Genomic DNA, 24,135 nt, shown 5'->3' with positions numbered 1-24,135 from the left:
TGAACGCTGTATTTAGTTTTGTGTTTTGACTCTCTTTTATACCATATAAACTTGTTCAGTTGACTTCCTGCCATATCAGCTTTGATAATTTTGTCACTGTTTATTTTCATATTATTATTATTACCTCATGGAGTCAAAGACTCATCTGGGAGGTCCTTTTATCACACACACACATCTCATCATACCATGTCTCAAACACACTAACTCCTTGCAGACACCACACTCTCAAGCAAGGCATTCCAATCATTCACAACTCCCACTATTCTCTGTAGAACTTCTCCACCATTGATCCTATAACAACCCCTTACCAACTTGTAGGTCTCTATCATATCTCCCCTCTTCCTCCTGTCCACCAGACTCTGCAAATTCCATCTTCTCAATTTTCCTCATACTCGACATTCCAGAGGTCAAACTACCTTAGTCAGTCACCTTTGGACCCTTTCCAACATCTCTTCATTCTTCTGAAAACTCTGTGACCAAATCTGGGCACAATAGTCCATAAAATTAGAGTCCTGAAAAAATTAGTTAAGTGCCGCGAAGTAAGCAGCAGTGCCTTAACCTTATATGTATTAGGCCCAGAGGCTGGTCCATCCTTATCAAGGGGAGTGCTAACCTCCTCTCCTTTCATACAACACATTAATTTGCTCTTTCATTAAAAAGTATGCCTAAATAATTTATTTGTTCTGTAGGTTCTCCATTCAGAATGCAATTGATATTTTCAATGTCTCTGCTTGTCTTTATACTATGTTATCAATAATAACATGGTATTTTATTTGCTGCATCTTCTCCCCAAGTGAATTTATTGTGTTTTTATGTTCAAATGGTGTTAGCAATAACTAGTCCATGTCCAAAACAGAAATCTAGCAAATTTTTTGCTATGCTCTTTTCTCCAAATTTTCCCACATTTTTTTGTCTGGTAATTATTAAATCTCCAACAAGGACCAATTTTTCCCTTTAGTCATCTGCCTTTTCTGGTGTTCTTAGTGTTCCTCCTTAGTAGAACTTTCTGTGGGACCATAGACGCAAGTAAATCTAATTATCAAGTTTCCAATTGTGATATTTGCCAACTTCACTCGACTTGATATTTCCTGAATGTGAAGTCCTGCATTTGTTGCTTAGAAAGATCTCGCCCGTTTTTGTCTTCTTTTGTGTGTGTGTGTTTTGGTAACAGCTATTATGTTGATCTGGTACTTATTTAATTCTTCTGCTAGTTCCAAGTCTTTTCCATTCATGATGCTGATGTTGAGTTGGGATATTATTATTATTATTTCGGACTACTCCAGGGAGTCCTTAGACTCATCGAGGGAGGCCCTAAACATCATGTCCACACAACTATACTACATTCTCACAGTATCTATCATACCTTGCCTTGAACTCGCTCCCTGTTGTAGCACCCACAACAGACTCTGGCAGCTTATTCCACTCATTTACCACTCTAAAAGTAAAGAACTCAGCTCTGACACCTCTGCTAACCACACTCTTGCCCAGCTTCCATAGGTGTCCCCCTAGTTCTCCCACCACCAGTCCTGATCTCAAAAATATCCTCTGAATTAATCTTATAGAATCCTTTTAGCAATTTGAATGTCTCAATCATATCTCCCCTTTTCCACCTATCAACTAGTTTCTGCAACCCACAAATCTTCAACCTGTTCTCATATGGTTCATTCCATAGACTTGCTATCATCTTAGTCACTCGCCTCTGGATCCTCTCCACCTCCTCCCCATCAAGAAGGAACCAAGGTGACCAAATCTGGGCACAGTAGTCGAGATGAGGTCTTATCAAGGCTCGGTACAGAGGTACAATAACTTGCTTGTCTCTGCTCGTCAAGGTATTTTTCAATAACCAAGTGAGTTGATGAGCTGATTTAGCTACTTTCGCAATGTGCCCCCTAAACTTCATCTCCCTATCCACCAACCCTCCCAAGTCCCTGGCCTCATCAATCTCTTGGAGTACAGTTCCACCCATGTGGTATACTGCTGCTAATCTTTTCACCCCAAAATGCATAACCTTACATTTTGTCACATTAAATTGACATCCATTCTCCTTAGCCCAGAACTCCAATCTCTCTGAGTCATCCTGCAAGACTTTGACATCTTCTGCATTCACTATTGCCCTCCCCAACTTTGCATCATCAGCGAACAAATGAACTGTTCCACTTAGATCCTTCCCTATATCGTTAATGAACAGATTAAACAGCAGTGGTCCAAGAACGGAACCCTGCGGCACACCACTAGTCACAGGCCGTCTTTTGGACTCTACTCCTGAATAAACTACTCTTTGATATCTCTCCATCAACCACCCACCTATCCATCTCACCAACCCTATATCCATTCCCATATGTTGTAGTTTACGGATTAGAATTCCATGTGGTATCCTGTCAAACGGCTTTGCCAGGTCCAGCAGTATCACTGTAAACCCATTTCCCTTATCCAGTTCAGCCGTCACCTTGTTATAAAACTTGAGCAAGTTACTCAGGCATGATGTACCCTTTACAAAGCCATGCTGTCCACTATACAGTATTTCATTTTCATCAATCCATTCCTGTAATTTTCTCTTGACTACTTTCCCCAAGACCTTGACAACAACTCCTGATATGCTGATTGGTCGGTAATTTGCAACCGATAGTCTTGGATCCTCCTTTATGCAGTGAAACTATTTTCCCCTCTTTCCACGCCTTCGGGACTAAACCAGACCCGAGACTCAGATTAAACAATATGGTCAAGGGCAATGATAATTCCTTAGCCGCTTCACGCAAGACCCGTGCCAGTATACCATCCAATCCCACAGATGTATTCACATTAAGGTTCTGTAATAGACTATTCACCTCCACTTCATTCATCACAATTCCTGTATAAACTAATGGCTCCTTCATTTTTTCAATGTCACCACCTGGATGATATACTTTTGCAAAGTGCGTGCTCAGTAACTCCACTATATCGACTGGTTCAGTGACCTCCTTACCATCGTCATTCCTTAAAATCATTTTCCATGTACAGTTTTTTCCTTGCTTGCAGCATATCGAAAGAACTGTTTGGGATTCTCTTTTGCTTGCATAGCTAGTTTCCTTTCATAATCGGCTTCTGCTGTTTTTACTACACTCGTTACCCTTCTGGCCTGCACTTTATACCGTTTGTGTGCCTGCAGGTCACCCCTTTCTTTAAATTCCCTCCACAGTTGTTTCTTTTTTTGCAGCTCAAGCTTAATGGTGTTATTCATCCATTTAACCCCTACTTGTTTTACTATTCGGACCTTAGGTATACAATCAGCCATAACCTCCTGTAAATGCTCCTTGACCATTTCCCATGCTCTATTGACGTCTAGCCCTTGCAGTTGTACATGCCATGGCACTGATCCAAGCAATCTCCTAAGCTTGTCATACTTGCCAGCATGGTAATTCCACATGTACCCTGTCTTAATCAAAAATTCCACACCTTTCGCCACCTCCCAGGTCAAGACCTTATGATCACTCTCACCAATAGGAGGCAACATGGTTATATTCATTACAGTGAAATTATGAGATGCTATTACCAGGTCAAGCACTCTCACACCCCTAGTATTTTCAATTACATGCTGTCTCAGATAGTTATCCCTTAATGATTGAATAAAATCCATTTCCTTCCTCACATGTGTCCTCTCCTCCTTCCAATCAATGTTACCATAGTTAAAATCCCCCATAATAATTACCCTCCTTCCACTCATTTCATCAATTTGTTTATGCATACTATCTCCACCATCTATTCCATCACCTGGTCTATAGCAGCACCCAACTGTATATTTTATTCTGCCAGTCTCAATCTCACACCAAATAGCCTCAAATGAGCTCCTTTCACTATCCTGCAATACAATTTCAATTCTCCTTGGCTGCAGTTTATCAGCTATCATCAATAACACCCCTCCCCCCATTTTATTCTCTCTGTCCCTCCTAAACACACTATAACCTACACATTCTATCCCAGTAACTGTATCATCTTTCGTCAGCCATGTTTCACTAATGCCAATAACCTGTGGCCAGGAAGAGCCAATCAAGGCCAAAAATTCTTCCTTCTTGTTCCTAATACTCCTGGCATTAGTATACATGAAATGCAGTGATCCCTTTGTCCCACCCCTATCTTGATGCGTTATTCTAAATGTCCCATTCCCGTTTTTTGTCCTTAGTGCTGGCTCAGGTACATTATATACATTTTTACACTCAACTGTCTCACTGATGTCTGCATATCCACTCCCCCCCACTCCTTGGTAGTTCTAGTTTCCCTGGTTCTGCACATCCATTTTCACTTCATTCAGCAACACTTTTTCCAGTCTCCGCACACCTAGTCCATTCAAATGCAGGCCATCCATCTTGTATAAGTCCTTTCGCCCATCAAACTCATTCCACACGTCCACGAATTCCACACCACACCGTCTGCATAACCTGCACATAATGTCATTTGTGATTATGGCCCTCCTTCTAAACTCCTCTCTATCATACCGCGGCAACAGACTCATCATTCTAACTCTGTCACTCTTTTCTTTCGCTACCTTTAACAATACTTTCAAATCCTCTCTCATAAAAAATTTATCACCTTTCAATTCATTCGTACCCGCCACAATTATTAATTCTTTCACCCTCTGTTTTTGCACTCTAATACTCTCACATCCTTAAATTTTGCATCTGGTAAGTACGATTTAGTTACACTCCCATCTGTCATTCCTCTTAATAACGAGTCACCATACAACACTCTTTCCTTCATTTCAGAAACTCGCCCACTCTTACGCTGTTTATTTATGTTAACCGAATCACTCAGGAAAGAACTTTGCAGGTGCTCTAATTGCCGCTGCGCATTTTGTATCACTGCGCGCAACCTAGCGATCTCACTTCCTACAAATAATTCCTCATTTTTTTTATCATTCAAACCATTTTCTCTCTCTGTATAGTTGCTCTCACTCTTTCTTAGATCACCGCTCTCATTGCCATCTTGTACATCGCAATTCCCTATCAAGCCACTATTTTCACTCACATTCTGGCTTTCTTCAACCATAACTGTCTTACACCCTGACACATACTTCAACTCCTCACTTTGCTTTCACTTTCTGCACATTCTCCCACCACTATCACTTTCAATCCAAACTCCAGCCTCATTTGGGAATGCATACATTCCACACACATCACATTGTACAAATTCTCTCACATTATAGTTTTTGAACAATGGCGTCGTATTTTTGGACGCCATTATCTTACTTTGCATTGGCGCCATATTCAAATCTATGAAACGTATCGTTAAATACTAAATTAAATAACGGAATTCACACCAAAATCACACAGACACAACAAGCTACCAAAATTAGACAATATTACGTTATGATTTTAACCTATATTCTAATTTTCATTCAAAATTGTACTTAGCTTTCGGGAGCTCCCTGAAAACACGACCAACTGTCTGGCCCTCTCCAAGTTCAGGGATTTGGAGTAGATTTCTTTGTTTAGAAATATGATTCTTCATTATATTTCCAAACTTAAATTTTTGACAAATGTAAAAATGTCATTTAATGAAGACCAGTCTAAAATGATGTCTGACATGACTTAAGATATTTAACAACTGCATATATTTAACCATTTTTTCACTGCAACTAATGACCACTTTGATGTGTGATCATAATTTCAGTCTATATTAAATGGAACTGAAAGTTTATTTTCTACATGTATTTGAAGTTTAATGAAGTACAAAATTATTGTATACTTAAAAATAGTAAAGCCCATGATAAGAAATTTAATTATCATTATACAAAATATACAATCAGTTGTATTTACAAGGTATGTTTACAAATTTTACAGCTTCAGTAATATTGTTATTCAATATGTCATCCAGCTTACAATGATTAAAGACATCAGGGACATCATGCTGTCACTAAAAGTGCAGTAAGAAACTGATCCAAGGGAGTAGGTATGGCAGCTCTTAAGATCATATGTATAGGCAGCACAGTGCTGTGTCAATAGAGATCCAGACATGCGTTCCATGTGTCGATGCAGAAATTTTCCAGCATGGTGGCCACAGTCATTCACTACGTGGGTATATTTACATTGGACGAATTCAGCAAAAGTACTGAAATTAAAATTACATCACAGAATAGAAAATACAAATCAAGATTTAACAAGATTATGCTCTTAAAAATAGTTCTGCTTAATGATATGTGAATAATTGAATGAAAAGTAATTACTATTGGGTTAAGAATGAGACAACATGGTTCTTCCTTCAAGTGAAAAATGTACAGCACATTAATTCGTCTTGCTTCTTTCGGACATTCTGCATTGTAATAGTTTGCGTTGGAGTGAAGCAAAGTCAAATTTATATACTTTTATGTATCATGTTTTTTTTTTGAGTGGTAACACAAAAAAGGTTTACTACTCTATCAGTGTGCATTGTTTTGAAACACTTCACTGAGTAATTCTGAGCTTTTTTATTTGGGTAGGATATGGATCCTATGCCTCATATTTCCTTTTCTGTTAGGCTCGATATCCTGTCAGAGCAAAATAACTTGGCCTCTTAAAAAGACGATACTGCCAGTGTCTGCATAATGTTCACTTTGCATGGGTGGAGGAGGGGATTACTTTTCTCGGCACCATTGTGTGAAATTTCTTTGGAATTGAGTTTTTTCCAAAGGGAAAAAACTGCCATTCCTATTCTGAATCTAAACACACATCACAAATGATGAGTCTCCTTGACTAAATAGTAAACTTTTTTTAATTAGTATTGTTATGTTTCACACATCTAGTAAGCATAGAGGTGGGCTGTCATAGTAGGAAAATTATATACTACTACCTAAATGGCATTCACGGCCATTATGTGTGTGCATATACCTACCTTGCAGGTGTTATCTAGCTTGGCAATATAATATTAAGATGACAGCATATTGCAAACCTGCCAGATGAAATGTGGGGAAAGGGGATAATCTGCGCCATGCTGTGGTAGAGATCAAATTTCATCCTGGCATGGATGTTTGCAACTTAGTCATGCCGAGGTGCTAGTGTACAATGATTTACAGTTTCAGGGGTGGGATTAGCATACATGTAAAGACATTCGAAATGGATTGTCTTTTTCCTGGTAATAGTTAATTATAATTCAGAATCATACATTGGTGTAATTAAAAATTTATATACACTGCTAAAAGGTACATGCCTAATTATTACAGAAATCACGCTCTCCAACCAATTAGCTCAGTGGATTAGATATTTATTGCTTTCTATCCTTACTTTTATACAAAATTAGTGAATCAAAAGTGAGAAAATAAAATTTATTTTCCTCAGTAACTGTAACCAATGTAAAGAAATGAGTTTTCATCAACAAAGTAAAATCGAATCAGCCAATCTCGGATAAAGTTATATGATTGAGTCTGCATGCAATGATTACGATACAATACTAGTCCAATAGTGTTATTAGACTTAACAGGGAGTCATAAACTCGTTAAGGAAGGCCATACATCGCCTGCACCAGCCATCAAACCTTCTCTTAAATTGAGAGAAAAATCTAGCTTTCACCCCTTCATTAACTACACAAAAGGCAACATCCACAGATTTTCCCTTGTCTCCCCCCATTATAAATTGATATTCAATAACACCCTTGCAAAAGTTTATGAACATATATGTAATATCTTTCTCTTGTTTATCAGTGTCTGCAGTCCACGTACTCTCCATTTATCCTTGTAACTCTTCTTGCATTTCCACGGCTGCTTTATCCCTTCAGAACCCTAGGAGACTGCACACAGTAATCCAGGTGAGATCGTCGTATAAAGGTCTTTTAAAGAGTCATATGTCGATGTTTGTTTCAACATCATATACTCAGAGTTGTAGTTGCAATTTTTATTATGTCACCCTTGTACTTCAACTTCCTATCTACTAAAACTCCAAGATTCTGATAATTTTTTTCTAGTTTAATCTCATTACACCAAACTTGACATTTGCTAACATTGAGCTGACAGCCATTTTCACATGCCCACAATTCCAGCATATTCAAATCATTCTGCAAGTAATGCATATCAGCTGCATTCCTGATTGTACAATGACACAACTGCCTATCTTGCATCATCAGCAAATAGTTGTATGTCTCCTGTCCAGATTAATGTATAGAATGAATAACAATAGACCAAGAACTGATACTTGTGGTACACCACTAGTTGCCTAAATCTTGCACACTGACATTCCCATATACCTAACCCTTGTCCTTCAACTTCCTGTCCATCATAACTCCAAGACCTCTAGCCTCATCAGTTATTCCAAATATCCTGCTAACATAACCACCTTAGCATGTTAAGATATTCAACAGCATAACTAACATTGAATTGATAGCTATTATTGTTTACCCAAACTTCAACCTTATATCAGTAGCATCTGCAATTGCCCTGCCTATCTTTGCATCATCAGCAAACAGTTGAACATCAATTAGACTCTTTCCAATATTATTTATATATATATATTAAATACCAATGGTCAAATCTAGCAAATTCACATCCTTAATATACCAAGTTTATATTTCTCTAGTGTTTGTAATACCAAGCTACTGAAAGCCAAGTTTTGTTTGTTTGAAAGATTTCAGAAGATTATATATATATTTTGAGAAGATCATTTTTTTTTTTTTTTTTAATCCTATGATGCTTTTTATCCCCAAAGGCACAGCTCGTTTATCTAACTTTTGGAACATGATGTGCAGTTGATCCCTTTGGAAGCTAGCATCAGACAGAGAATATGGCAGACAGCTGTTTCCATCTTGTGACCCTCATAGGTGAAAGATTTACTCATCATGGAAAAAAATACAGCCCATTGATTATATATTAATTTAAAAATAATGAATAAATTCTATAAACATAAAAATATACATGGAGTGCAAAAGGACAAAAATCCATAATAAACTACTAATTTTAACACCTAGGAAGAAGTTTGCTGCTTTTTCATTTGCTATAAAGTAGAGGATTAGAAATAGATATAGATCATTATTTTGTGCAGGCTCCATGGTTTCCACAAAATTGGTTAAAAAAAACTTAGAGAAACTAAATGTAATTCATACTTATTTTGTTTTGTAAAGATATTTATGCCAACAGAGAATAACTATTTATCAAAAATACAAAGAGAAGACGTCAAGAAAGAATGGAAATAATATGAAAGTATAGGGACACACAAAAAATTGTGTATACCATTAAAAACAGTAATTAAAAATAAAAAATTAGCCTTTAAAAGATAAGTAGTAAAAAAAAAAAACAAGATGAACATATATAAAAAAAATAGCAAGCAATAGCTGAAAGAGACAGAGAAAGTGGGGAAAATTTGTATCATACTTTAGGAAATGACTGATTTATATATATACACACACACACACACACACACACACACACACACACACACACACACACACACACACACACACACACACCAAATAAGACCCAATGCAGATATATAAAAGAATCTGCAAATATAAATTGTAAAGAAGATTTTAAAAAATTCATAAATTACTTTACAGATTTTTGGACAGATAAGCATTTAAAAAAAAAAAAAAATTGCACCAAAAACAGTGAAAGAATTAAATGATAGTCTAAGTAAAATAAAAATTGGTAAATCAGCAGATGCAACAAACTCTGAACTATATAAATTTGCTGGAGAAAAAAATAAAATCAATTTTAAAATAGTCAAGTACTGGTATCCCTTGCTTAACGTGGTGAAATTAATTGTAACAATCCCTTGATATACGCAGCAAGAGTTTTGATTAGCACGCCTTTAACCCTGCAGAGCTCGCAGCTGATCTGACAGATACATGCAAAATGTTTAATATAAATATTCTTACACAGTTTAGTGTATAGCTTGGAGATCATGAGTAGCTGTGCATTCATGTTACGAATGATTTTCCACACTGGTTTTTGCTGTCAGTTTGGTTTAACACGTTATATAAAGGTTTGTGATATTTGATAGTAAATTGTATCTGAGAGATACCGCGACCTCCGATGTCAGTTTAGTATGGCTTAGTTGCTGTTTTTTTTTCTTTCTTTGTTTAATAATTTCTAGATTGTAACCGAAAATAAATAAACCATGTATTTCTGAAATAGAGAGCCAAAGGCTTATTTATCATACATGCCCTCTAGGAGATGTGTTTTACATTATGGAAAATACTGAGGAAAGTGATCTAGAGCTTACTCCACCTTTACTACAAGTTACCCATAAGGTTGCTTATGCTTGCATCTGCTGAAACGTTTAGTTTTTATATATTTAGCACAAAACTCTTGTAGTTTCTATATTCGGCTATGAAATAATGTTGGATTCAATATCCGCTTAATTTGTACCATCATGTATTATATTCGCACTGCTTTTTCTTTATTTTATTGCTTGTTTGCTAAGGTCAGGAGAGTCATTTTGCTTGTTATCGTAGAATTTATACCGATAAGGAAAAAAAAAACTAAAACTGTTCAAACTCTTGATAACTTCTTTTGATAAAAAAATTGCAGTAAATAATGTAGGTACAAGTATTTATTAAACATTTACTTTTTATTCATTTTTTATCTTTCCTAAAGAGTACCATATAAAACGAATTATTAATACAATAATCGATCATGGACGAATTGTAATTTTTACCATTGATTATTAGATTTGCTTAACGCGATTTTGATATTATTTCCCAAGACCTCATGGAGTCAAAGACTCATCTGGGAGGTCCTTTTATCACACACACACATCTCATCATATACGCGGCGACATCGAGGGATTAATTAATCGTGTTAATCGAGGGATACCTGTATATACAAATGGACAAATAAATTTAAGGGTGAATTATTAGAAGAGGACAGTATAAGAATGCTTTACCAAAACAGACTAAAAATGCAATTCCAAAAAATCTTACTAGTAAGGAAGATATGGATTCTCATTCTGAAAAATTCAAAATGCACATTAAATAAGTGGGACAAAAAAACTGGAAAATACAAAACTAGATGGACTTCCTGGTATATTGAAGAAATAAAAGTACTATCTGAAACCAAGAAAACTACATTTAATAAACATTTACAAAATAAAACTAATATTGTCAAATATGAAGAATATAAAAGAATAAGAAATGAAATAAAATCAACTTGAACAATTCGAATGTGTTAATGAGCACAAAAATGAGCATGGAAAATGATCTAAAAGAAATACACCAATCAGCAAAAGAGAGTCAAGGGAAAATTATTTTATCAAACTATTATTATGTGACACCTCCACAGGGAGTCCACACTCATTCAGGGAGGGCACCTACTCTACAGCTGTCTCCACCAATGTCATCTACCATCCACCAGGACTAGTATATTTCTGCAGACAACCACAAACATGACGACGGGATTCTAACCCGCAGCCTTTTGGCTAGAAAGCAGACATGCTAACCAGGCCTTCACCTTATATGAATGTGAAGAAGAAATAAAAATGTCTGAAATACTACAGCCAGAAAACACAGATCTCAAAATAGGAAATCATCTGCAATTGCTGGAATTTATAATTAAATGCTAAAATATGAGGGTAAAAAAAGTGACTGAATGAGAAATTTAATTCAATATATCTTAGAGAAAATACAGATTCCTAATAAATGGAGACTGAATATTACGATACCAATATTTAAAAAAGGGAACAAAATCTGAACCCGAAAGCTATCGAGGAATAAACTTACTCTTCATTACTCTAAAAAAATATGTACTAGAATCGTAAATGAAGAATTAGAATCAAAAATCACAATGATGAGCATCGACAATTCCGTAAGGGAGATCAGGTACTAATGTCATATTTGTTATATAAAGCAAATAAAAGCAGCAGTATTTAACAAGCCGATATTTATGCCTCATTGACTTAGAGAAAGCTTCGATAGAATCAGATCACAGGATGGCCTGAAAATACTAGAATTAAGGAAGATGCCACAGCAAATCATTAAAATTATCAAAACATATACATACACAAAAAATCCCTCTAAAGAAAGACACCAGGGGCAAGGTGATTGCACTTTAATGATGTTTATTAAAAAAAAAAAAAAAAATTGGCTAACGCCTTTTTTGTTCCCACATTGGAAGTAGCGAGGTCGTTTTAGCACTATCCAACGTTTGGAAACTGAGTGGGCGGTTCAATCTCCACTGGTAGCCAATCAGAGACAGCTATTTCTGGAATTCTTACCTTAATCACTAATTAATCAGTACCCAGTGAAGTAGACGGCTAAAAAGTGCCGCCATCTCGTGGTCCCTAAACCAATATTTTTAATGTCTGAAAATAGTGGATTCGACGGGACGAAAAACCCCGCTTGCCCGTGCCAGAGTTCAGCTAACTCGAGAAAAGACTTAGAATTATGGGCGAAATAATAAATGAAAAACTAAAATTTACATTGGGTTGGAAATAATCTCCAAAAGCAATTATTCAAACCCCAACAGATAAAACTGTGGTGTGTATAACATACAAGTGGCTGCAGACGAACCAAAAACAATGGTAAATGAACAATTCCCAACGACTAATTAATAAATAAATATATATATATATATATATATATATACAGGGTGTTTCGGGATAAATTTGACATATTTATAATTAATTATATTTTTCCGTAAGTTACATGTATTAACACACACTTCTCTTCATTTAAAAGTTTGGACCCTTCTTCATTCATATACAAGATGTCAGAAAGGATGGATAGCTGGAACCCACCTGAATCATGGAAGAGAATAACTTGTATCATGATGATTCGTGCCCGCCATCAAAATAAGGATATTACGACTGCTGCCCAATGCTCCCTGAATACAGTAAAAACAATCAGGCATGAACTAGAGACTTGCAATGGTGACTACGAGGATGTAGCAAGAAGAAAGATCCCTAGCAGACGATCTGATTGCGTTCGTACAGCAGAATTCCTCGCAAATCTGCAGGAACAGGTGTTGAAGAACCCTGGCATTGGAATTCGGGCTTTGTTCGTGGAGTTGCTAACTGTAGTCAAGCCCTGGATAACAAGGGTAGCCAATGGTAGGCCGTATGTATGGCAGCAGGATTCGGCCCCTTGCCACACCTCTGGGAAAAGTCAAAAATGGTTGTCTGAAAATTTCTTCGACTTCACCAGTCCAAATGTTTGGCCTCCAAACTCCCCAGACCTTAACCCCATGGATTATTTTGTATGGGGCGCAGTTGAAAAAGACACCAATCGCACTTCCAGTAATACAAAAGCCCAGTTAATGGATAAAATTAAAACAGTTTTTGCGGCCCTTCCCAGGGAGACTGTAGCATCAGCTTGTTCGAGGTTCCGAAGCAGAATTGAAGCTGTGATCGATGCTAATGGTGGTTATTTTGAGTAAATCTTGTTGATAGTATTGTAATTAACTCTGCCTGTAATGTTTTTTGTCAATTCATTAAATTTAATAGATACAAAGAAGATTTTCTTTTTCCTTACGAAACTGTCAAATTTATCCCGAACACCCTGTATATAATAAAATATATTATATATCCTAACAATATGGAAATATAAAACTTAAAAGTAATATACAGGGTGTTCGGGATAAATTTGACAGTTTCGTAAGGAAAAAGAAAATCTTCTTTGTATCTATTAAATTTAATGAATTGACAAAAAAACATTACAGGCAGAGTTAATTACAATACTATCAACAAGATTTACTCAAAATAACCACCATTAGCATCGATCACAGCTTCAATTCTGCTTCGGAACCTCGAACAAGCTGATGCTACAGTCTCCCTGGGAAGGGCCGCAAAAACTGTTTTAATTTTATCCATTAACTGGGCTTTTGTATTACTGGAAGTGCGATTGGTGTCTTTTTCAACTGCGCCCCATACAAAATAATCCATGGGGTTAAGGTCTGGGGAGTTTGGAGGCCAAACATTTGGACTGGTGAAGTCGTAGAAATTTTCAGACAACCATTTTTGACTTTTCCCAGAGGTGTGGCAAGGGGCCGAATCTTGCTGCCATACATACGGCCTACCATTGGCTACCCTTGTTATCCAGGGCTTGACTACAGTTAGCAACTCCACGAACAAAGCCCGAATTCCAATGCCAGGGTTCTTCAACACCTGTTCCTGCAGATTTGCGAGGAATTCTGCTGTACGAACGCAATCAGATCGTCTGCTAGGGATCTTTCTTCTTGCTACATCCTCGTAGTCACCATTGCAAGTCTCTAGTTCATGCCTGATTGTTTTTACTGTATTCAGGGAGCATTGGGCAGCAGTCGTAATATCCTTATTTTGATGGTGGGCACGAATCATCATGATACAAGTTATTCTCTTCCATGATTCAGGTGGGTTCCAGCTATCCATCCTTTCTGACATCTTGTATATGAATGAAGAAGGGTCCAAACTTTTAAATGAAGAGAAGTGTGTGTTAATACATGTAACTTACGGAAAAATATAATTAATTATAAATATGTCAAATTTATCCCGAACACCCTGTATATATATATATATATATATATATATACACACACACACACCAATAATTCCATATTCATTAGAAACGAATAGATACATTAAGAAAAATAGTTAAAACAAAATTTGATAGAGTAAAAAATTGAAGGGTTTATGAAGAATGTCAACTACAACCCATAAAACACGTGCATAAAAAAAAGTCAGAATGCAATCAACATGTTAATAGGAATAAAATCTAAAAAGAATTGTTAAACTATCAAGAGACGAACCAACTACTAAATGACCAGTCGAGAGACCAAGAAAGCGATAAAAAAGGGGAATAAATTAAAATATACTAACTACAGAGGTATTAGATTATCGAAATGGGTTTAGAAAAGAACGCCATACACTAGATGCAGCTTTTAGTTTAAAACTACTTAAAGAATATAATTTAATTTAGAACCTCACGTTTTGTTTGTAGATCATGAAAAAATATTGTATGATATATTACAAAGAATAAATATACCTAATATTTTACTACAGGTAATGTTCATTGTACATACAAAAATGTTTGAAAAACAATTATCAACTAATGAGTAAGGCAGGACGTCCTCTGTATCTAGCGCTTTTTAATATTTATATTGATTAAATATTACGACAGTAATATTTAATCAATATAGTACTTTAAATAGCCCAGGTATAGGCCAAACTGTTCTACTTATCTTAATCAAGGTAAGCAGAACGGTTTGGAATTAAAATTTCCATAGATAAAACTAAAATAATGGAGTTTTGTGGAGATAAACTCGAAAGTAAAATAATTTTATGTGAAATATCATATGAAGGAGAAAAAAGGCATAAATTTGTAACAGGTTATAGGCCTGATAAACATAATTATCAATTCGTAACACGCTTAAAAATATATCACACTTTAGTATATGGCAATGAAATTAAATTCATGAGAATTGCACAACGCACATTAGACGAAACGGGGATATTTTAAAACAAAATTAATAGAAGAAACACTCAACACATATGAACAAAATGGGTTAGAACATGTAAACCAACCGGCCTATAGCTTAACAATTGATAAATAATCCAACTGGGAAGAGAAGGCCGGTAGACCTCAAATGAGGTTATCAGATTAGATTAAAAATGCGATTAGAACAGAACATTAGGTCTACATCCGTATTATGTAGACCTTCCCCCTCAGTGAACCTATGCGTTAAAAGGCATATTCTTTACACTAATAGATTCATAGGTTTACACTAATAGCAAAAATAGGCTTTGCTAGTTGTTTGCATCGTTGTGAGTGATCGAGTTTTACTTAATGAACTTCCAGGGGCGCAAGATGTGGCCTCAGTCTCTAGGGGGGGGGGCTCATTTTAAAACCTTACTCCTCACAAAGAACAATAAAAAACACAGCGTAGTTATATTAAATTCATAATATAAAAACTAGCGGCCGCTGAAAAATGTTTGAGGCTTCCCGCTTCCATTTGAAATACAGTATATTGTTCTTTCCTTAGAATATAAAACTAACAGGAACTCTGTATTCCATAAAATTCATGTATGTAAGCGCACCATTTCTTTGCTGGACGTATATACACGTCCAGCAAACCTGGATAACATTCTGTCCACCTGCTTGAAGAACATGGATAAGAAGCGTAGTTTGACCGTCATGTCCATTAGAAGGTGCGATAATCCTTCGGGCTGAAAAGAACACTTAACTACATTACCTGGTGTATGTAGTAGCTACGTTCTGTGGCCTTCAGCAAGAAACCCAGTGGCTTGACGTTTGGTAACCAGAATCTAAGTTATATCAGACTAAATACCTATGAGTTATATATGTATTTTGCTGGTTGTTTTTTTCGTATAGTTATAGTTTTTAATGCCAGCGTAAAATAATAAATCCTTTCATACTTTCTTCACTTCGTATTGTATGGAAGATGAATGTCACTATCAATTGTTTTGGTAATTATTTTAATCGCCAATACATTTTAAGATTCTCCAAGAACTTGATTGAAGATAATTATTTTTGTCAAACAATTATTTTATAACTTCATGAAAATCCGAATCTAAAAATTAATACAGCCTCCATCTTTTCCAAATTAAGTTTCCTATTTTATTCATAATCTTGGTTCGAAGGTTAGTTATCATACGTAAATCTTGAATCATATCATGTAGTGCATAATTTTTATAACGTAATCTGTTGGTTTTTGCATTTCAACTTTCTTGGTTCCCCCCCCCCCCCCCATTAGAAATCAAAATAAACGGCAGTTATGAAGTCAACTGTTATGTACATATTTTCGGCTAAGTTCGATATTATGCAGCAGTTTTGAAGTAACGATATTTTCCCTACAGTTTATCTTTTGAAACGTGTGTAGGTGCATGCGCCAAAATTTTCATAACAGAATTAATTCGCCTTTAATGGCTAACTCTCCCTCCCAAAATCACCACCACCAGACACACAAATACTGCTAGATAACATGTGCGCACTTTCTTTTTTGTTTGAATTCGTTAATTTTTCAAAGGAATTGTACTGTTGCAGCTTTAAGCAAAAGACAAAGGCGTAGAATCCGATAAAATATCATTGTATATAAATTAAAAAGCCTCACAATCGGAAACTCCGAGTAATGCAGTTTAACACCATTTGTTGTTCATAAAAATAAATAAAATAAAAAAAATCGTTCCTAAAATTGAAATGTACGACCCATATAATCTTATTTTGCAAGGAAAGGAAGCAAAATGTCATATTTATTTCAATAAATGTTATTTAAAAAATATAAATATTTGACATAATATTTCCAATGCAAACAAACATTTTGATTATTTATTTTCGCACATGTGAAATTCGTTTTAATTTGGGAAGAGACACAATAAGTAAATCGTGCAGCAAAAAAAGGTCAATCCAAGAAATACAGCGCACATAATTACAATAATCCGTTAATTGCGGGAAGGGGGGGGATAATTGCATTATAACAGATAGAATGCTGATGAAGTTTCATCAGCATCTTGCCTTTTTATTAGGTCAAAGGGATTTTGAGTATATTTGCGAACAGATATATTCAACATAACTTATGCAGTTTTGTTGTAAAAAGTGCCGCATTTGAAGAAATATTAGGGGCATAATAATAAAATAGCAAAATTCATAATGCTTCAGAATAAGTTGATAATTTAGATAATACCGAAACAAGATGAGACACATCTGTAGAAATCTATTATTATTAGAGTCCTTTTAATTATTGAACTCTATAAATATATACTTAATAAATTTGTATTTTTGTGTTTTTAAATAAATAAACTAGTTTCATTTTGTCACAGATGTTTTTCGCTGGAATACCTGGACTTTAAGACTGTTGTTCTTATCAATATTATAAAAATTCGATTGTAGCTTAAAAATTCCAAAGCACATTACATCGATTTTTTACTTAGGTCAAGTCCCATAAGAATGTTGTAAAAAATAACCTTGTTTGTCTCTGTGTATTTTGTATTAGATGGTTTTGTAAATAGCTCTTTGGAAATTAACTGTATATACTGCTTGAATAAGAATATGTTAGAGTGTTAAAAACAAAGGCAATGTTTTTTGCCAGAGCTGTATGTACTAGATCTACATGGCAGCATTAGAAAAGTTGTTTATTAAATTTTGTGTGTATGAGAAAGGCTTATAAGCTCTGCACGTAAACACCTCCGAAGTCAGTCAGAAAGGTTCAAACAACTTTCCGATGGTCGGCAAGTTGCAATCAAAAGAAGGCACAGAAGAGAACAAAGAGTGGGTCGAACTTGAAACTTAAGATGAAAGAATCATGCCGAATTCTTCGGGGGTTATAAACTTCGTGCGAGGTCTCAGAGAAGGCATAATAAAAGGGGACAGAGCCAGGCATATAGCGACCCGGATATGGATCCCCAAGTCGCTAGAGAAGGTTTCAAGCTGCCGAAAGGAGATGTTCCAATCGCCGGAGAAAAGCTTCCAGGCCAGAGAGAAATCCCGGTTGACAGTTGGCGGTAAGTAGAGTTAGTGGAGGCGGCAGAAATCTGTTGGTTTTTGAAGCTTTTAATGGCTAACTCCCCCCCTCCCAAAATTATCACCACACACACACATTTTTGGCGAGCCCAAGCAGAGGAGAAAAGGCGAGGCAAATTACCTTAGTACCTTCTCTCGGAAGTTTTTCTTTTCGTCATGGGAAAATATCTTTATGCCGGAGCTGTATATGAGTACCACAGGGCGCAGTTCACAGTCCGCAATTTTCCTGATGAGATATTTCTGAAGCCAGATTTCCTGAAGGAAGCTCATGATCTGAGATGAGAGAATTGCTTTAGAACTTTTTGTGCAAGACCTTTGACGGAACGTGCAATACAGAGCGTTTGTGAGTTATATACCTTTGTACAATTCCTCTTATGATGTGTTTTAGTTGGACAATTAAGATTTAGATTAACAGTAAGAAGAAGTGTCATTAAGAGAAACTATTGGCATATTTGAAGTTGATATACAGTTTGTAAAAGTAACTTAATAGAGAGTTAGCTAACCTCTTCGCAAGTATACTAGAAGTTTATTAAGTGGAAATTGTAAACAGAGTAATTAAGTTTTTTTGAGTTAAAGAAAATTTTTGCGATCATTTTGAAACACGTTCCAGAGTCAGAGGTTTTATGTATGTTGCTGCTATTTGTATTAATTAGTTGGGTAAGAGCAGTTTCTATATCACATAAATAGAGCATTTGAATTTCAAGTTTATTATTGTTTATAAATTAAATTGACTTTTCAGTTCATTTTTTTGTGCATCAAGATTCTAGTCATTTTAGGGTAAAATGTCGAGTAAAAAAGTGGATGTTAGCGAACATAGCAAATTATCGTTACTATTTATTGCCTCTACGTTTTAGCTAAAGCTGGAATTATTATGCTTATTACTGCAACTTAGAAAAAAAAATCAAAGCTGGAGTTGAATAAATGTTGTAATAAATAAATGTTGTAATTCCATAAATATGATGATTTTTGCTATAATTTTTATTACCGTAAATTCAAAATTTTTATTTTTAGTGAGGATATCTGAACTTTACATTTCATGAAGTTCCAATTTTTACCTTGATTAACAAGCTTAATTTGATTTCATTTAAATTCTTTTTTTTTAATAAAAAATATCCTTATACTAAATTATTACCATACCTTTTTAATATTTTTTCGGTATTCAGAATTTTTGTAGCAACTATGATGCTTGTCAACGAAGCTTGTCAAACGAAATCAACGTTCTCAAAATCAATAATCAACACTGCAATTGAAATCTTTCACAGAAAGATTTTAATCACATCTTTCTTTAAATTAATTATGATTCAATTGCATGGAATCTTTAAAAGTTTAAATAATATATATATATTTAGAATTACATTAAAAAATTTTAAACTATTTAGAAAATTTAATATTAAATATCATAGAAGTTGCATAATTATTTATAATCCATCGATATAAGTTAGTCATTTATTTATTTTAAAATGACTTACAAGGTTACTAGTTTAATATTACCAAGATATTTTTAATATTAATATTTATTGTATACATGTGAAATTCGTTTATGTTTTTGGGAAGAGACAATAAATAAATTGTGCACCAAAAATGGTCAAATATCGTAGAACAGTAAAGGAAATTCCAAAAAATGGTAATTAAACGGATAGTTTAGTTACCGTTATTTGGCTAGTACTTGTAAAGCAGTATACTGCATACAAGCGTATATACCTAATTATATGGTTAAAGTAGTTGTCGCAGTCGGTAAGAATATATTATTCAATTAATTTTTATTCTTATTTTACTGTTATCGTTTCTTTTAACAAAACCAAGGTATTACTGTTTATATTTTTGTATTTTTTTAAGCTTTTAACGTAATTGTTTGTTTTATTTATATGTTTATTTTGGATTTAATAAATATTTATTCCGCATTTGATAGATTAATACACATAATGATGCTAAGAAAATTTGAATCCAGAGCTAGTAAACGAAAACGACTTAGAGAAAATGAAAAACAGCTAAATAGTCAAAAGGGGAAATTTTGTCTTTCTTGCGTTCTGAAAATGAATTATTTCGTATAACTGAAGTTGTACTTTGCAGTTCTCGGAATGAAAACAAAACATTGGTATCATTATCAGGAGGAGATGAAAGTGAAAATGGAGAACATCAAAATGATGTGGAAAACAGAGAAGGAGAGAAAGAAGTAAATGAAACAAATCAAGAGAGATCTGAAGAAAATTTTTAATCGGAGTCTGTACTTACCAGCAAACAAGCTATCTCTTATCCTACCGATATAGCAGTGTGGCCACTTACTATTAATGAACAGTTTATCGAGCATATTTTAATAAATATGCCCCAGAATGTTGGTAAAATCGAAAATTTAAAAAAATTATACACAGAACGCAATATGTGAATGTATGTCAAAAATGTAAATGAATCACATTTTTATTGTAAAAAGGCGAATGGAACAAAGGAGAAACGCGAGTGGCTATTTTTTTCAGAAACCAGCAAAGCAATTTACTGCTTTGTTTGTAAATTGTTTTCTAAGTCAAATAATAACTTAATGAAGGATTTTAATGACTGGGGAAATATAACACGAACCTTGTGTGATCACGAGCATTCTACTGACCATATACGAGCGATGTGCACATATCGCAAAAGAAAATAAAGTTCTGTAAGTAGTCGAATTGATTCTGAATTGAGCAAACAAATACTATCTGAAGAAAATTATTGGAGAGAGGTGTTTTAAAAAGAATAATAGCTACCATTAAGTTCCTAAGTAAACTAGGACTAGCATTTAGAGGAAATACAAATGATATTTTTTCTGATTCTTGCGGAAATTATTTATCGTGTTTACATTATTTAAGTGAATTTGATGATTTTTTAAAACATCACATGAAAGTGTATGCCAACTGTGGTTCTAGCAGAACAAATTATCTTTCTTGCCCTACTTGTGATGAATTCATAGCGTTAATAGCTTCAAATTCTGACATTAGAGGAACATTTATCGGGTTCATCAGAATTACACAACATAATTCCTTATATTTAGATGAGGTAGTATTAAAAAAATTAGAAGAATTATCTTTGGATATAAAAATGTGTGCAGAGGGCAAAGCTATGATAACGCTGCCAATATGAAAAGGTATCTATACAGCTTTACAAGCTAGGCTGAAAACACGTAGTCCCTCTGCACATTATATATCGTGCTCTAGTCATTCCTTAAATTTAATTGGCAACTGTGCTGCGGAATTTTGTCCGGAAGCAGTTCAATATTTTTGTTTTATTCAAAATGTATAATTACTTTTCATCTTCAACAAGAAGATGGGGTATACTCCTTAAACATTTAGAAAAAAAAAAAATCTTTAACAGTTAAATGACTATGTGACATGAGGTGGCCCGCAAGAGCCGATGCTATATTGGCTTTGAAACGTGGATATAAACAAATTAAAGACGCATTACTTAACTATACATTTCTCCTCATGAAAAACCTATTTCTAAATTAGAGAGCTCGTCATTGGGTGAACATTTTGACAAATCAGAAACAGCAATTTTAACAGTTATGTGGGACAAACTTTTACAACGAATAAATGCAACTAGTAAATCTCTATTGTGGGTGGGAGCAACATAAAAAAAAAAAAAAAAAAAACTTTTCTCAAATTGGAGAATAAGTAAAAACAAGAAATTTCTAAAGGGGAGGGGGTAAAACTTTCTAAAATTAAAGAAAACATTTTATTGTAAGTGACGAGAAATCGATGATGTAGCACGATATTTTCGAATGTTGCTTCTGCAAAAATAAATTAAAATAAAAAATATCCAAGAAAGAAAATGTCTTTTAGTACGAAGTTTAATCCGTATTTAATGCACTGAAACAATTCGAACAATCAACAGTCACCGCATTTTTCGACTCTCGAATTCGATCACTTCATGAAACCTTATTTAAAGCTACCACATTTCAAGCTGTTTTTACTTAACTTACGTTGCTGATTAGTGCATTTTAAAATAACTTTGCTAATGCTCATAACTAAGCACAAATATATAAAGTACATCTATTCTTTTAACAAGGTAGGTTAATATTTTGACTTACCAGCAGGTTTTTCTAAGGCTATCATCCACATCTTCGGTATCGCTTATTTCGCTCAGCATCACCATTTCCTTGTATTGAGCAGCACATTTTGTTTCGTCTTTGGAAATGTTTTTAAAACAAGGGGCATATCGGAGATAATCTGAATTTTGAAAAAAATAAAACATTTAAAATGTTTTTGCTTAATGACGATATACTGTCCTAACGGCAAATAAAACACCTATGCATAAGTTTATAGGGAGAATTTATGTTTTGGTTGGGATTACAGATGTAATTATGAGGTCAGTTAATTTCTTGCCCGATTTTCATAATGAAAAACCCTGCCATCAGGAAATTATGCCAAATAAAGGATATTAAGACGTTACAATATATATTACGAAAAAATCATTTCCAGGTGGAAAAAAAGCATGCGCAATTACTGTATCCATGAATGTCCCCAGCACCAACTTATTAAATCCCACAGTGCAATGCAACTTTGATTTGGGACGAGAGAGAAAAAAAAAAAACGGGGGGGGGTTTATATAGTACTTCCTAAGGCATGCATCTTTCCGTACCCTAGGATGAAATGTGTTATTCTGATTATCACATCTGCAGCATTAACTTTGAATTCCTTAAATTCAAAAATGTAATTATTAACCTTATAATTACAGAATGAAGACAGACTATCCGAAGAGCCTGTGTAGCTCAGTGGATGTGGCGTGTACACTCCACGGCGCTTGACTGCACGAAGGAAGACTTGCTTTCGAATCTAGTCGGCGAGTAGAGGATATTTTTCTAAGCCTTTTTTCGACGGTTCCCGAGTTAGTCGATCTCTGGCACGGGCAAGCGGGTTTTTCCTCCCGGAAACTCAAGAAAAGCGACCGTAGAACCCACACTATTTTCAGACATTAAAAATATTGTGTTAGGGACCACGAGATGGCGGCACTTCTTGAGCCGCCTCTTCACTGCATGCCATTTAATTAGTGATAGTCTTGGGCCAGCTATCTCTGATTGGCTACCAGTGAAGATTGAAGTGCCCACTCAGTCTCCAAAAGTTAGATAGGGCTAAACGGCCTCGCATATTCCCCTAACACGGGAAGAAAAAGGCGTTAGCTGATTTTTTTCAGCCACACTATCCTCCAATTTATTGATTTTGATATCAAAAACAGCAGGAAAAGGAATTTTATTGAACATTTTCCAACCTCCCCCACCCAGTGGATGCTATCTTCATCTCTTCACCTTCCATCACAACAATTTCACATCCTGAAAAAAATCATTAAGTATCCATTTTAAAACACGTTAGAAAACTTCAGTTCTTGTTCGTCCTTAATAGTTATTCAAGGAGCACTTACATACAAAAAAGAAAGAAACAAACAAACAAAATTGGAACTTCATCATTCTTCAAATCACGTCTTCGTATACTATTTTTTGAAGAAAACTACCTTTCACGTCATATCAAGGAATATACTACCGCCATTCACTCACATGACTTCCTGGACCAAAACCAACGACTCATTTTTAAGCAATGTCTGGAAGCCATTAATTAGATTTCACCAAATGTGAAACTCTCTTTTCAGACAGTCCTACAAGACAGGTGACGCCAGCCACATCAGTGGATTTTTGGTTTTAAAGGGAAAATTGAGATAAAAACGTTTGGAGCATTTAAATTGCATTTTACTTACTTAATCTATCACCCTGACAAAGCTACTTCGGTAATTTGTGTATGA

The 24,135-nt window shown here is 35.0% G+C and overlaps 1 protein-coding gene and 1 non-coding gene across 2 annotated transcripts in view; both read right to left on the bottom strand.

Moving 5' to 3' along the window:
• Window positions 1–513: 513 nt before the first annotated feature.
• LOC150105340 (U6atac minor spliceosomal RNA) lies at window positions 514–635 on the bottom strand. Its single transcript, XR_016548509.1, has one exon. It is a non-coding gene; the product is annotated as a U6atac minor spliceosomal RNA (small nuclear RNA).
• Window positions 636–5,732: 5,097 nt separating this feature from the next.
• LOC150105339 (uncharacterized) overlaps window positions 5,733–24,135 on the bottom strand; it is a 41,170-nt gene continuing 22,767 nt past the window's right edge. Inside the window, exons 4-5 of the mRNA XM_090394740.1 lie at window positions 22,433–22,571; window positions 5,733–6,081 (exon numbers count right to left, since the gene is read on the bottom strand). Coding sequence (XP_090250866.1) covers window positions 22,544–22,571 — 28 coding nt within the window. The 3' untranslated portion in view covers window positions 5,733–6,081; window positions 22,433–22,543. The remainder of the gene's footprint in view (window positions 6,082–22,432; window positions 22,572–24,135) is intronic.

This window comes from Typopeltis vanoorti, chromosome 6 (assembly GCF_054136105.1).
Source record: "Typopeltis vanoorti isolate ZY-2024b chromosome 6, IOZ_Tvanoo_1.0, whole genome shotgun sequence".
NCBI lineage: Eukaryota > Metazoa > Arthropoda > Arachnida > Uropygi > Thelyphonidae > Typopeltis > Typopeltis vanoorti.
This window is presented reverse-complemented; position numbering and strand designations above follow the sequence as displayed.